Genomic DNA, 16,535 nt, shown 5'->3' on the forward strand with positions numbered 1-16,535 from the left:
ATTAAGCAAGGGTGAATTACCTGATACTTTTGTATTTTACCATCTTGAGGTACTTAAAAACAAGCACCCAAATGGGCTAGTTAAGAATAAACATTCCTACTCATTTATACATTCTAGTTTAACATTCTTTTTAAAGTACCAAGGCTTAAAAACAAATTTTAAAAGGAGGGAAGTGGAACGGTGATGGGACTCATCTATGTGCTTTACTAGTTTGATCTGACCTTTTTTTAAAACAAGAAACATGTTTAATTTTTAACTTAGGAATTTTTAAGTAAAATGGAAAACAATGTATGGCATTGGCCAACCAAAGATTGGCATATTCCTTAGGGTACAATTTGATTTGAATGAAAATTATTATTTATAAACATGAACGTTTAATTCTCTACTATTCTTACTGCTTATAAAGAGATACTGGCATAGCTCTTAAGCTATTCTTAGCATGCAACTTGGTACTTTGGCATTATACTGATGTCAATCCAATTTAATATAGAAACTCAGGGACGAAATAAATACTGAGATGAGAAAGCAGTGTTTTGTTGAAAACCACCACATAGCATTCGAAATTTCACACATTCTGTTTTAGAAGCATCCTTTTTTTTCTTACAAATTTTATCTTTAAAAAAGTATTGTGGAAAATGTCAAACATACAAAAGTGTAACAGTACAATGAAACCTCATGAACCCATAACCAACCTTCCACAACTATCAACATTCTGTTAATGTTGTTTCAGTGACCTCTGTTTTTTTTTTCTTCTGAAATATTCAAAAGCTAATCTCAACTGGTGTGGTGACTCACGCCTGTAATCCCAGCACTTTGGGAGGCTGAAGGAGGTGGATCACCTGAGGTCAGGAGTTCAAGACCAGCCTGACCAACATGGTGAAAATCCATCTCTATTAAAAATGCAAAATTAGCTTGGCGTGGTGGTTCATGCCTGTAATTCCAGCTACTTGAAAGACGAGATACGAGATTCGCTTGAACTGGGGAGGTAAAGGTTGCAATAAGCCGAGATTGCGCCGTTGCACTCCAGCCTGGGCAACAAGAGCGAAACTCCGTCTCAAAATAAATAAAAAATAAAACACAAAAAAAACCTACAAAAACCAAATCTCGGATATGGTATAAGTTTATCCATAAATATTTCAGTATGTATCTCTAACAGCTGCGGACATATTAAAGGATCCTGTTTCTCCAAAAATTTTTCCCTTAATGAATGGCTCAAGCCAAAACCTTGGAGTCATCCTTGACTCATCTTTCTCTCAGCCAATCCAACAGCCAATACTGGATAATTTGGAACCTTCACTGGATAATTTGGAATCTTCACTGCTACCACTGTAATCTAAGTTACAATCGCCTTCTACCTGTATTATGTCCACAGTTCCTTCATTGGTCTCTTTAATGCCCCTGTAACTTCAGTCTTTGTACTTCTTCCTGCTGCCTGAAATACTTTTATTCCAAAAAAATTAGGTCTGTCTCTTCCTTGAGGTCTCCTGAATTTCATCCTATTAGAAAGACTTGCCCTGACCATCCTATCTATACCACAATACTAATGTTAGAAAATACTAATAAAGATGTTAACAACCACCATCCCTGCCGTTATTCTATTCTTCTGGCCATGATTTTTATCACCACCTGATGTATTTACAAGCTTATCTTCTGCTACAATGTAAGCTTCAGGAGGGCAGACACTTTGCTGATTTTATTCACTGCTGTATCACCAGTGCCCATAGTAGCCGCAAGCAGACATGCAGTAGACACTTAAATATTTAAGACTGAAAAGAAAATTATTTGATGGCTAACAGATTAGCAAAAATTTTAAAACTTTTTCCTAAGGAATTTGAAACAAGGAATTAAAATTCTTTGGGAAGTACACATTTTGAGAGCTTTGCTAGATTTAATTTTTTAAATCGAGTCTATCCACAATTTAAATCAGACTAAATTCTAGTAAATGTGTCCTCTTTAAGGGGTGTGAATTATATGTCTGAAACATATTTAACTGTATTTAAAAGAGTAGTATTATATAGTGTCAAATCCTCATAAGCATCTAGAATTACAGGTAATGAGCACTAGGACAAAAAAAAAAACCACAGGCTCTAGTCCTCTATTGCAGTCAATGTTAAAAGTGTACAAGTGTCTCACACATCAGAATTCATTTCAGACCCTCAATCACTCATTCTTCTTGCACCTTGTCTTTGAACTATTAGAAGCTAGTGAATTTAAATCAAAACATTATTTTAACTATAAAGGTTCAATGTCTTTACAATATATCATATTTTAGGGAAGGAAGGGAAGAAAAGGATTAAGGCAGCTAGCTTATTACTCACCATGCAGATTTTAGAACTTAGAAATCAAAAGCTAGAAGGAATTTCCCATCTCTAAAGTGTTACTTGCTTGTTGATATGGAAATGCTCAGATTGTACCAGATGATTTTTAAGGTCTCTCTAGGCCACAACATTCTATTATTCTAGCTATCTTAAATCTGGAATGCTTATCCCGGAAGAAAAAGCAGCTTGGAGTACTAGGTCAGACAGCACCTGGTTATTTACTAGCTGTGTAAGTTTCTTAACCTCAGTAAGGGTGCTTCCTCACATATATAAAAGGGGTTAATAACATCTATCTGGCAAAGTTATGGAAAAGACTGGAGATATGTCAAATGCATTGCGAAGTGCTTCACAGGTTTTTCATAATACAGGCAGCTATCACCTTGCTCTAGCTCTACTATTCTTTTGCCAGGGATAGTGCAATGTAGGATCAACTGTGCCAACAAAATTGGGGCAAAGGCAAGGAAAGTAGTAAAGCCACAGAACAGATTTACATTTCAGCACCAATTTGGTATGCATATTAGAAAATTATTTTTGTTTTCTTTTTACAAAAGAGAAAGTTGTTGCTACCGTGACTATGCCATTAACTTAAACAACAGATTGTTTACAATTCATGTTGTGAAATTTACATCTGTTCACAGATTTACTGAGTTGGCATAATGTGGGTGATGACTGTGGGAAACGGCCCAAGTTCCTTAGTACTGACACTTCCTTGATTGCAGAATATCGAGAGGTGGTCAACTTCTTCCCTTAAAGTGTATTTGAAACATACTAGTGTGACTATAGCCATAAAAATTTCCCCGCATCTCTCCTTGATCTACAGCCGGTGCTTCCCATTTTGAAAAAGAGTGAGAACCCCCCAACCCTAGGTTTCTCGTGGTCTTGGCAAAGCCTCAACGCCAACTGGTGATCTCCATTTCCCCCGCGGGCTGCCAAGCCCAGGACAGTCCTTTCAGGGAGAAAGAGGGCCGGAGGAAACTGTGTTGGCAGCTCTCTGGGTTGAAGGACAGGAAAAGGAAACTCCCTTCTTGGACTCGGAGGGGAGAGTGAGAGACGAAAGGAAAGGGTGGGGGGTTGTGCAGCAATGGCCAGTGTCTCGATTACCCCAACGGACTCGTAAGCCTCCGCCAGCCCCGGGGTGGAGCACTGGCGTCGTGGGATTAAAGGCGGACAGTGCAGCCTTAGTGTCGTGCTGGGGTGGGAGGAAGCTCCCGGCCGGCCCCACCCCGCCTCGCTTCCCGTGGAGCGGCGGTTGGGCAGGAGCGGGACAGAAAACCGCCGCCGGGCCCGGGGAGGGGACCAGGCCGCGCCCATCTCCTAGGCCTCTGGCTGCAGCAGGCCCGCTGGGTGGTCGGCGAGGCCAGGGGCGCTGCGTCGGGCTGGGGTCCCCTCCCTCAACCTTCCCTGGCGCCGCCACCCCTTTTCCCCCCAGCACGAGGGTACCTGCACGGCGCGACTGAGGAAGGTGCCTGCGTCGGCCGCCAGCTTCTTCACGTTGAAGTCCATGATGTTCATCCTGGGCGGCAGCCCGGCGGAGCCGGCTGACCTAGCGGCGGCGAGGCGGAGGCGCCGCGGCCGGGCTGGGACGCAGGGCTACAGCGGCGAGGGCAGACGTGGTAGGTGGAGGGAGGCGGCGCCAGCCCCGCCGCCGCAGCTGTCGTTTCCGTGAAAGGGGTGGATGAAGGCGGGGCGAGGGAGGAGAACGAGCGCCCGCGGCGGCGGCGCCAAGGATGGGTCAGTCGGTCCGGAGAGCGGCCGCTAACGTCGACGATGGGCCCCGTGGGCTAGCCGGAGATGGACCGGCAACCCGGCAGTGTGGAGCCAGGCCCCAAGGGGGAAGCGAGCGCGGGCCGCGGGGTGGAGCCTTTCTCGAGGTTATCGCGGGAACAGCGACCCCTTGAGGATTGCGGCGGCGCAGCCCCGGGACGCGCTGGGAGCTCCGCCCGGCTCCTGTGGAGGAAGCGGCGAGGGAGAGCCGCAGGGTCTCGGCGCCTCTGCGTGCTTGCACTTAACCTCCGAGAACCCAGAGCGAACGCGATGCACATTTCTCTTTTTGTTTTAAAAGTAAATATAGGAATTACAGCATAGAATTACAATATCTGGAAATTTGAACTGACAGGTCCCAGTCACAGTATGGCACCGCGCGACACACTTGGTCCCTGAGGCCTGGATGCCGCACAGCGAACGTTTGCGGAATAGGGTTGGATTTACTGTCCCCCACCGAGCCGGTTGCTCATTCATTTAGCATAACTGAATACCTCCTGTGTGCCAGGCACTGAATCGAGTGTCGGAGATACCACGCTGAACAAGACAGTGTCCTGCCCTCAAGCTCCCGGTCGGTTACTTGACAACCTTCCAGGACCTCAACACTACGTGCCTACTGTGTGAAAGCAAAGTGCCAGGTGGAGGACACAAAGATGGCGAGCGACACAGCATACCCCTTAACAATTAAGCGTGACTAATTTTAATAACAAATGAGAATATGATGTGACATCCGTTCCAAATCCTGTCATTCCAATTAACTTCTTAAGCATGCTTCACGATACAGCCTCTGCTTGAAAGGAATTAAAACAGGTACAAGCATGGAAGGAGACGTTGCTATCATATTTCAAGAATAAGAAAATGCTCTCTCTGTTTTGTGTGGTTGTGCAGCAGGCAATGAAATGAGCTCACATTCAGGCTTCCGTGTTTCACTGAAACCACAGTCACAGATGCAATAGATGTGAAAAGACGAGTGCAGTAAAAGCATTATGAGGACAAGAAGAAAACGTAAATATTTGTGTTGTTTCATTCTTTGTTGTGGCAGAAACAGCCCCCTCTCTAAGGTAACTCCAATATAATGGAATCTCCCAGCTTTGAAATACTCCATGTCTCTAATTTTCCAGAAATATGGAAACATAAGTTTATAATAAAAAAATCCTATTTCTCATTTATTGTCTATTTTAGGTCTTTATGTGGAAAAGCACTTACCCTCTTCCCAGAGCGCTGTTTTTAAAGTAGGTATATTTGCCGTAACCTATGCTCGTCTCTATAAAAGGATCACACCACCGTGACCCCCATTAAAGAATTTCCCCTTGGCAAGATGGCTGCCTCAGCAGCGCTGTTCTCGCGCTTGCGGAGCGGGCTCCGACTCGGCTCGCTGGGACTGTGCACGAGGTTGGCGACGCCGCCCCTCCGGGCCCCAGATCAGGCCGCAGAGATCGGGAGACGCGGGGGCACTAAGGCACAAGGGCCACAGCAGCAGCCAGGCTCAGAGGGTCCCAGCTATGCCAAAAAAGTTGCGCTCTGGCTTGCTGGGCTGCTTGGAGCTGGTGGGACCGTGAGCGTCGTCTATATCTTTGGAAACAACCCAGTGGACGAAAATGGTGCCAAGATTCCTCATGAGTTCCACAATGATCCAATTCTGGTACAGTAGTTGCGCCGGACATACAAATATTTCAAAGATTATAGACAGATGATCATCAAGCCCACCGGCCCTTGCCTTCTCCCAGACCCACTGCAGGAGCCGTACTACCAGCCACCCTACACGCTCGTTTTGGAGCTCACCGGCGTCCTCTTGCATCCTGAGTGGTCGCTGGCCACTGGCTGGAGGTTTAAGAAGCGCCCAGGCATCGAGACCTTGTTCCAGCAGCTCACCCCTTTATATGAAATTGTCATCTTTACGTCAGAGACTGGCATGACTACGTTTCCACTCATTGATAGCGTGGACCCCCACGGCTTCATCTCCTACCGCCTATTCCGGGAAGCCACAAGATACATGAATGGACACCATGTTAAGGACATTTCATGTCTGAATCGGGACCCAGCTCGAGTAGTAGTTGTGAACTGCAAGAAGGAAGCCTTCCGCCTGCAGCCCTATAATGGCGTCGCCCTGCAGCCCTGGGACGGCAACCCTGATGACCGGGTCTTGTTGGACCTGTCTGCCTTCCTCAAGACTATTGCACTGAACGGTGTGGAGGACGTGCGAAACATACTGGAGCACTACGCCCTGGAGGATGATCCGCTGGCAGCTTTCAAACAGCAGCAAAGCCGGCTAGAGCAGGAGGAGCAGCGGCGCCTGGCCGAGCTCTCCAAGTCCAAGAAGCAGAACCTCTTCCTCGGCTCCCTCACCAGCCGCTTGTGGTCTCGCTCCAAACAGCCCTGAACTCCGGGCCTCCTCAAACTCAGTGCCGGGGTCCAGAGCCCCAGTGCTTCCAGACCAAAACTTGGGCCACCACTGTCCAATAAAGTACATCCCAGACGCCACACCTGCTGTGTCCCGAGAGTCTCCAGATGGGGGCATCAGGATGAGGTCCGGGACTCTCAGGTCACCATCCCACAGTGGCTGATTGGCTGCCAAGCACAGAGTAGGGGCTTTGTTGGATCACAGCGGATTTTTCACCCTGGTCTGGGAATGTAAAAACCCTCGCTGTGTCAAAAAAAAAAAAAAAAAATAATAATAATAATAAATTTCCCCTTTAATGGTGGACACGGTGGTGTACCTGAATCCTCATCCTCAAGTGTTTCCATCTTCCCAGGCTTGGAAAAACAACAGTGTTACTTCTTTCTTTTGCACGCTCTGTAGCTGTAATCCTGTTTCCCCATTCTCCATAAAACACTTACCTTATTTTCATATATCCTTATTCTTAGCCTTTGATACCTTTTTTTTTTTTTTTTTTTTTTTTTTTTTTTTTTTTTTTTTTTTTGAGACAGTTTTGCTCTGCCACCCAGGCTGGAGTGCAATGGTGTGATCTCAGCTCACTGCAACGTCTGCCTCCTGGGTTCAAAGATTCTCCTGCCTCAGCCTCCCAAGTAGCTGGGATTACAAGCATGCATCACTACGCCCGGCTAGTTTTTTATATCTTTAGTAGAGACAGAGTTTCACCATGTGGGCCAGGCTGGTCTCGAACTGCTGGCCTCAAGTGATCCGCCTGCCTCAGCCTCCCAAAGTGCTGGGATTACAGGTGTGAGCCTCCGCGCCCAGCTGATTCGCTTTCTTTACAGAGAAAGTATAAATCATCACTCTGTTTGGTAGAAGCCTCTTGAATCAAATTTCCTTATTTCCACCTCCTGTTCTCTCCACACTCTTTCCTCCATCATTGCCAAATGTTTCAAAGGAATAGTTGCCTCAGGTGTTCTGAGTAGAGCCACTGATCCCTTAATCTTGGCTGCACATTGGCATCACCTGGAGAGTTTAAGCAACCACTGATGCCTGGATCCAGTCCTAGAGTGCAGACTGGGCATTGGGATGTTTTAGGAGTTCCTCTTGGTGTTTTTAATGAGTGACCAAGGTTGAGAACTAACTTGTCACCCTCTAGAACTTGCTCCATCACTCTCTACCCTTTGCCTACAGATTGATTCTATTTCTCTTACCAGATATGAGTCCCTTAAGGGCAGTGTCCATTTCCTATTTATTTTTATATATTTTATGGTTTGCACTGGAAACATAGTGAATTCCCAAATGATTTAGTAAGTGAAGAAAGTAATCAAATCAAGATGTTTACAGTGCTAAGCTCTTTTGTGACACCATCACCCCCAACCTCCATTTCCAACTACCTATTTATCCATAGATTCAATATTTCCAGTGGCAAGTCTGTTGTAGTTTGCTTTTCCTGAAAATTCTTTTCTTGGGTTTCCTATATTGATAAATTGAATCATACACACCAAATCACCTAAGCCAGAAATCAGAGTCCCCTTTGATTATTTCCTCTTATTTCCCACCACCAATTGATCTATTCTGGCAATTTCTTCTCTGAAACTGTTTCCTATTTCTCATTTTTATCCTCTTTTTAAAAACAATTTTTTTAACTTGAAACAATTTACAAACTAAGAAAACTGTTGCAAGAATAGTACAAAAACTTCTGTGTACCCTTTGCCTAGAAACCCCACTCAAACTTTGCCAATTATTCCAATGTCTTTACAGCAAAAACATCCCAGCCAAGAAAGATCATGTGCTGCATCCAGTTGGCATGTTGCTCAGTTCTCCTTCAGTCTGGATCAATTCTTCAGGCTTTTCTTGACACTATTCCTTGCCCAGAGTTAGCCACTATTTTTAAATTGGTATGATTAATATCTATTGTTTTTGTACTTTCACTGAATTTGTATGTTATCTATAAAGGGTACTACTATGTTATATTTTTAAACTGCATAAATGGTATCATATAGATAAATCCTTTTGCATTTAGGGGTCTAACACTTATATTTGTATATTTGATGACTTTTATTCTTTGTGGATTGATTCCTTTTGCTTTGTACATTGATTCCTTTTCGTGTTTTTTTTTTTTTTTTAATGGCTCATTTTTAGTGATGTAGAAAAAAAATGTTTCTTCTGTCAGAGACCCGTAAGGTTATCACTGGCTAGTGAGCAATTTTTATATGAATTTCTTTCTTGGCTTGGAAGTTCTAAGATCATTCAGATATTATAAATTTGAACCCAGATCAGTGGGAGTACAAACTATGATTCAAATTCTCAAGGGAGATAGATCTGCCTTGTTTTTTTTTTTTTTTTTCTCTTTCAGAGCTTGTGCCATGACAGAAAAGCTTCTTGCTATGCCAGGGAGTGAGTTTTATCTAGTCTACCATTTCATTGAGGGTACAGAATTTCATGGGTTTTTAACGTGTGTGTGTGTGTGAGGTTATGAAGTTGGGGGACAGGGTGTGCTCACACTTAACTGATTTCTGATTGCACCAAGGGCCCATGGTCTTATCACAAGTTACCATGTATTTTTAAAAATTATAAAGGCCGGGCGCAGTGGCTCACACCTGTAATCCTAGCACTTTGGGAGGCTGAGGTGGGTGGATAACTTGAGGTCAGGAGTTCGAGACCAGCCTGGCCAACATGGTGAAATCCTGTCTCTAATAAAAATACAAAAATTAGCCGGGTGTGGTGGTGGGTGCCTGTAATCCCAGCTACTTGGGAGGCTGAGGCAGGAGAATCACTTGAACCCAGGAGGCGGAGGTTGCAGTAAGCCGAGATCACGCCATTGCATTCCAGCCTGGGCAACAAGAGCGAAACTCCATCTTAAAAAATAATAATAATTAATGAAAATTGACAAATGAAAATTGTATATACTGTATTGTATACAACCTGATTTGTAATATGTATACATCTTGGAATGGCTAAATTGAGTAACTTAACATATACATTACCTCGCATACTTATTTTTATGGTGAGAACACTTAAAGTCAGTTCTTAGTGATTGTGAAGAATACAACATGTTGTTAACTACAGTCACTATGTTGTACAATAGATCTCTTGAACTTATTCCTCCTATGTAACTGAAATTGTATATCCTTTGACCAGCGTCATCCAGCTCCCTCACTCTGTCCCAGCGCTTGCTAACCACCATTCCACTCTTTGCTTCTATTGAGTTCAACTTTTTTAGATTCCACATTTAAGTGAGATCATGCAATATTCATCTTTCTGTGCCTGGCTTATTTCATTTAGCATAATGTCTTTAAGATTCATCTGTGTTGTCACAAATGACAGGATTTCCTTCTTTTTAGAGGCCGAATAGTTTTCCATTGTATACATATATCACATTTTAAAAATCCATTTATCCCCACATGGATTTAAACATTCAAGCACCATCCTCATTCAATCCTTTCCCCACTCCAGATGAGGTCATATTGTGTGTTCAAGACCCTGGTGTCTAGTTTATTTTTTTATTTCTGCCACCTGAATATTTCCCTGTCTTTTTTTTTTTTTGTAAGCTCAAGTATGCATTATTATTAATTAATTTATTTATTTTGCTGCTCTTTACCCAGCATTTCTAAGTATTTGTAGTAGAAGAGTTTTCATGTTATCTAGTCTGTATTGGTTAAGGATTGGTTGTGTTCAGCTCAGGTAACAGAAACCTAACTGTAGTGACTTACCCAAATCCTGATTTATTTTCTCACCCTCTAAGAAGTTCAGAGGTAGGCAGTCCTCTGTGTTTTTGTTTTTCTATTCTTTTCAGGTAGCTTTCATCCTCATGTCTCAAGATGGCCTGTAATTCTAGGCATTAAATATGTTTTTAAGGCAGAAAAAGGATGAAAAGTAAAGGCAAAGGTACATGTCAACTGAGTCTGCTTCTTACTCCTTAAATCAAGAAAACAGGTTTTTCATAAACCCCACGCAGTAAACTTTGGTTTACATCTCATTAGCTAGAATTGGGTCGTTTAGTTCTCCATAAATGCATTAGAGACTAATTAAGGAAATGTGCTCTGTTAAAAAATAAAGTATTTTAATTTTTTATATCTTTAAAAAAATCCATGTCAAAAATGCATATCTATCTATCTATCTATATGTATCGATACATATAAATTCAGTTGAAAGTACACAATCATAATAGAAATTAGTATTTTATTTTTAAATCTTTCTTTATTTTTTAGACACCACTTATTGTCATCCTGAACAAAATGGGGTTTCTGTTAGCAAGGCAGAAAGAGAATAGTTATAGGGTAAGCAACTGTCAATGTCTGCCATGCTGCTGTAAGGCAAGAATTGAAAGTCTCCCATGCTCACTGAAACTTCCTTTCAGTTTTTAGATTGATGAATGGGGCCACTTACGTAATTTGCAGGGACCAATGCAAAACAGAAGTATGGAGCCCTTTGTTCAAGAGCAAAAGGAAAGTGCTGTTAAAAGTATTAAAATAAAACTTTTTCCTTTATTTTGTGATTCTCTTTTGACTTGTCATATTATTTTTTGTTTGCTGTTTAATGTCATTCTAAACAAAGAAAAGATTATAATTTAAGTTATTAGAATGAATTTTACCATATATCTTCATGTTGTACAATAACAGTTTTATTTTATTTTATTTTATTTTATTTTGTTTTGTTTTATTTTTTGAGATGGAGTCTCACTCTGTTGCCCAGGCTGGAGTGCAGTGGCACAATCTCGGTTCACTGCAACCTCTGCCTCCCGAGTTCAAGTGATTCTCCTGCCTCAGCCTCCCAAGTAGCTGGGATTACAGGTGCTTGCTACCATGCCCAGCTAATTTTTGTATTTTTGGTAGAGACAGGTTTTCACCATGTTGGCCAGGGTGGTCTCGAACTCTGTGATCTGCCTGCCTCAGCCTCGCAAAGTGCTGTGATTACAGGCATGAGCCACCGTGCCCAGCCCTACAATGCCAGTTTTAAAACAAATATAAGGACATTTCTGGACATCACTAATTATCAGGGAAATGCAAATCAAAACCACAATGCAATACCACCTTACTCCTGCAAGAATGGCCATAATTAAAAAAAAAAAAAGTAGATGTTGGCATGGATGTGGTGAAAAGGGAACACTTTTACACTGCTGGTGGGAATGCAAACTAGTACAACCACTATGGAAAACAGCGTGGAGATTCCTTAAAGAACTAAAAGTAGGTGTACCATTTGATCCAGCAATCCCACTACTGGGTATCTACCCAGAGGAAAAAAGGTCATTATACAAAAAAGATGCTTGCAGATGCATGTTTATAGCAGCACAATTCGCACTTGCAAAAATATGTAACCAGCTCAAATGCCCATCAGTCAATAAGTGGATAAAGAAAATGTGGTATATATACCATGGAATACTACTCAGCCATAAAAAGGAATGAAATAATGGCATTCATAGCAACCTGGATGGAATTAGAGACTGTTATTCTGAGTGAAGTAACTCAGGAATGGAAAACCAAGCATAGTATGTTCTCACTCATAAGTGGGAGCTAATCTATGAGGACATAAAGGCATAAAAATGTTTCAGTGGATTTTGGGGGCTTGGGGGAAAGGGTTGGTGTGGGGGTGGGGCATAAAAGACTACACATTGGATACAGTGTACATTGCTCGGGTAACAGGGCACCAAAATCTCAGAAATCACCATTATAGAACTTATTCATGTAGCCAAACCCCACCTATTACCCCAAAACCTATTGAAATTAAAAAAAGATAAAAAACAAATGTAACAGCGTTTAAGATGTATGTATCATCATTGAAATTGTATTTCATAGTACATGCATGCATATATATTTTGTTCTTACTAAAAGAGTGGAAATGCAGCACGAAACTAACTCAAATTTTAAAACTTTTATTTCTTGATATGTGCATATGCCGCCAATACTCTATCTTCGGCATGCTGATGATGAGTAAGGAAGGACTGAAAGGAGGAGAAACTATGGGTTGCCTTTTCCTTCTGTCATTTGTTCAGCATAAGTGGTTGGCAGTTTTAAAAAACCATTTACCTTGTACTCTCATTGGTCTTCTGGAATTCACGACTCATAGATGTACTGAAAATACTATATATGAATGGGGCCTCAAAGAACAGCAGCAGACATGTGTGTCTGTAAGTGCTGATGTATAAAGATTTCCAAGATACCATATTAATAAAAAAGTGTATGGAACAGTGTATGGGTGATTTAGTGTAAATAAAAAGGAATATGTGTTCTATGTGTATGTAAGTACTTTGTATATGCATAACTTGTTAAAAGTAATTTTAAGACACTACATATAGTAGTTATCTTTGGGGAGAAGATATGAGGTAAGGAGTGGGAAGGATAGGAAGCTTTCACATTTTATTTTGTATCTTTCTGTACTTCTTGGATTTTCAACATGTGGATGTATGTGTATATACACACACGTATAACATTTCTTTCATGTTTTTATTTTTGGATTTCAGAGTAAAACCTTTATTGATTTAATAAACATGATGGATACTCATTAAAATATTCAAACAGCATAGAAAGGGACAAAGAAGAAAGCAGCCAGCAATCCAAGTACCACTATCCAGAAATAGCCAGTGATATCTGTTTATGTGTGTAAATACAATGAAAATTGAGTGAGAGAGAGACATACACAGAGGAAGAAGAAAAAGAGAAAGTTATAAAAGGTATTAAATTCAATTAATTTAAATTTAGCAGAAATAAAAGACAAGTAAAAAATGAATAAACCTCATGTTATGTCTTTCCCACAGAGGTATTAGATCCTACAAGACCCTTCTTGGAGTCATTTTATGTGAGGTTTTCTCCCTTTTTCTTTTTTCTAAACCACCTGTTTTAATCTTGGACATCATCTATTAACTTACCATGTTAAAGATGAGGTAATTAGAACTTATTTTTTTCCTTCATCTTGTCTTTGTCTCTCTACCAACTTACATGGCTTTTATTATTTTTACTTTCAGTTAAGCAGTGAGTCGCCAGTAATGTCCAGTGTTATTGGAGTATGTAGGAAAACAAGCATTCCCAAACACTATTTGAGGAAGTGCACATCGATAAGGATATTTTGAAGGGTAATTTGGCATATTAATTAAAATTAAAATTTGACCCAGCAATTCTGCTTATAGGAATCTATCTAAAGCATATTTGTACAAAGATAAGTATACAAGCCTTTTGTGCAATACTGTTTTTATACCAAAGAGTTGGAAATGTTAATCAGTAAGAAAATGGTTTTACGAAGTATAGTGCATTCACAACATGAAAGAATTATGGAGACAAATCTGTACTGAAATGGAAAAAATTCTAAATTATATTGTTAAGAGAAAAAAGAAAGTCATACAATATACCTACAGTGTGATTCCATTTTATTATGAAATGATATAAATATATATCCACACTTTCACACTGATACAGAATTGTACATATAGAGAAAGACTGGGGAGAGGAAAAGGACTGGGAAGGTAAAGAGGAAAGTTCATATTTAATCCTGTATACTGAAAATCTGCCTTTGTGTTTTACAACAGGAATGTATACATTGTATAAAAGGCAGAGAAAAGGAGAAAAACAAAACAGTCTCTTCTCCCCCCAATATGTGTAAGGAATCTAATTAATTTTATGTAGTATTTCATGTTTAACGATTGATATAATGGGTAAATCTCTTTCCATTTCGGATGAAAAATAAAGCAAAACAAAACAACCGAGCCTTTGACACAATCTGCCTGCCTTGCCATAGATGTTAGCCAACAAACCAAAACTTCTCCTCATCTCAGAATGACACAATTTCTTTCCTATTACACTTAAGATCCTGGAATCATTTAGTTCACCACACTCTTTAGTCCTGAATAAAAGTGCTAGGCTACTGGCAATGCTATTCTCTTTCAAAGAGCTTCTTGCCCATTATGCCCATGTTTTTACTTTGAGGACTGAATATTCATTCCACTTGAAAATAAAGCTTGACTATAATTTTATTTTATGCTTTAGTTACTGATACTACCTTGTGACTTGAGATGAAGACTAAAACGAAAAGTAAAATAACAGGTTGGCCCATGTTGTTAGAATTTAGGTTAATATGACTCATACTAGCAATTAGCTTCTTGTCCTGAAAGATAAATACCTGTTTATTTACTGACGCTTTGAGGTATGGGAGTAAGGAGACAACGTCACCAAATTATGTGGTATAAGTTTAAGCTCTTAAGTTACCAAGGAAAAACTTAAAAGGATCCACTTGCCGGTTACTTACCAATCTGATCGTCTAACAAAAACCTACTATGAGCAACTCCTATGCTAAATTCCATGAAGGACAGCAATGTAAGTTATAATCTTTTTCGTTAAATGATGAGCATATGTGAGATGACATGGAAAGTTGAATCTAAGAAAGTCTGGCTTGGGAAGTATTCAAGTGGTCGTGGTAGGGTTAAAGATATCCAGAAGTCTTCTAAGAAGCACAAAACATGATTCCTGTACTCAGAGACATGCAGTCTTATTCACATGCAAAGAGAACCTACACCGGCTATTGCCAAGTATCAAGTGAGGTGAGTGTCATCATAAGTCACAGAATGGATACATTATTTGAGTAGTCAGATAAACTTCACAGCATGAGTTATAAGACATCTAATAACGTCTAGAAAGCAACTGGAAATATGTGATTAAAGCTTGGGAGAGAACACTGGGTTAAAGATAGAGACTTTGGAGTCATTTGCATAGCTGTGATAAATAAGATTTCAAATAGAAGATACATAGAATGAAAAGTGAAGGAAGATTAAAACCTGAGGAAAGTAGCAAGACACTGTAAAAATAAAGACAGTTACAGAACTGACATGTTCACAACTCTTAAGCAAAACAAGAGTTAACTAAGTGGACTGCATTCAAAAAGTTTAAGCAACCTTTTCAACTTTTGCTTGGAATATTGCTGATCCTTGTTTTGTTTTTCAGAGTCAAGGAAACTAGTTTAAACTAGTTATGGCCGTTAATAATTGAATAAGGTATACTACTGTAAACAAAATTTGGAGCATGTTCATTTTTCTCCACCTGGTTCCTCTAAAATTTGGAGACTACCTGTAAGTATTCTTAACTTGTGGCAATATAGTTGTTTGCATCGGTGCAATAAGAATCCATTTTTCTTTGTCAGCAGGACACAATTGGATAAACTGGTTATTTTACCAAGGCTTTGGCTGAAACGGTGTGTTTCCCTTTTAGGAATCAAGCTTGATGTGCAGAGTCAATAAGAGCCCCTTGAAGAACTGGCCTCATACCTTGTCTATACAGTCCCTTCACAGGGTTTCTAACCTGTGGTCAATAAAGAATGTCACTTTCTAACAGGTCTGGAAGCTCCGAGTTTATCTTGGGACCTCACATAGAGAGGGTCACCCAACTCACAGGTATTTGAGGACACAAATCCATGTCTGGGCTTGACTTTAAAGGTCTTATCTAAGATTCCTTGTGGAACAGAGTTTCATCAAAGCCAATCCAAAAGACCTACGTAGAAATAACCATTCTTACTGCACTTCATGCAAATAATCAAGCCAAGTATAAGACTAAAGTTTATTCATAATTAGTTTTTACTAAAAATGAGAACTGGAGAGAAAAATTTTGCTCCAAAGCTTATCATACATTTGTCATTAAATCCTAGTCTCAATTGTTTTTAAGATTTTTGCCTACATTTTAAACTAATCCTTCTTATTCCTGTGAATAAAGTAGTAATCTTCTGTAGCTTGGAAGAAATAAAAAGGGATGGGTAATGTAAAAATCTGAATCAATATACTAGTTTTGGGCAATTATACTGCAAATTCTGCCAGGTAATGAAAGTAAGTAGGGTACCCATAACCTGGAGGTTTCTTTGTTTGGGAAAATAAAACCAAAGCTTCACAGACCGCCAAAGTGAAATTCTATCTCTTGGCAAGTAAAATTGTATGTGGAAATTATCTACTACACCACACTTGTGGGAACTGCTATACTCACTCTACTATTTGCAATAGGGTTATACATGGTAGCACCATCTAACTGAAATATTGAACAGAGTTTCCATTGCTGTTGTATTTTGCTTAATTATTATCCTTATAGCAGGAATAATAGTTACTGACAAAA

At 40.4% G+C, this 16,535-nt stretch overlaps 2 protein-coding genes across 10 annotated transcripts in view; one reads left to right on the forward strand and one right to left on the reverse strand.

The window, feature by feature from the left end:
- The window catches only part of SH3GLB1 (SH3 domain containing GRB2 like, endophilin B1), a 43,969-nt gene extending 40,022 nt beyond the window's left edge, over positions 1-3,947 (reverse strand). For all 9 annotated transcript variants that reach the window (XM_045367908.3, XM_074002508.1, XM_074002503.1 and 6 more), the window contains exon 1: positions 3,759-3,947. Coding sequence is in view for 6 of the 9 variants with exons in the window: in XM_074002520.1 (XP_073858621.1) it covers positions 3,759-3,830 (72 nt within the window). In the remaining 3 variants the exon portion in view is untranslated. The remainder of the gene's footprint in view (positions 1-3,758) is intronic.
- On the forward strand, positions 3,549-6,560 carry LOC107127037 (mitochondrial import inner membrane translocase subunit TIM50). The gene is made up of 2 exons (XM_045367916.3): positions 3,549-5,140; positions 5,262-6,560. Exon 2 carries the CDS (start codon positions 5,770-5,772, stop codon positions 6,457-6,459), a length of 690 nt encoding a protein of 229 aa, XP_045223851.3. The 5' UTR covers positions 3,549-5,140; positions 5,262-5,769; the 3' UTR covers positions 6,460-6,560.
- Positions 6,561-16,535: the final 9,975 nt, after the last annotated feature.

The sequence above is a fragment of the Macaca fascicularis genome, chromosome 1, assembly GCF_037993035.2.
Source record: "Macaca fascicularis isolate 582-1 chromosome 1, T2T-MFA8v1.1".
NCBI classification, from domain to species: Eukaryota; Metazoa; Chordata; class Mammalia; order Primates; family Cercopithecidae; genus Macaca; species Macaca fascicularis.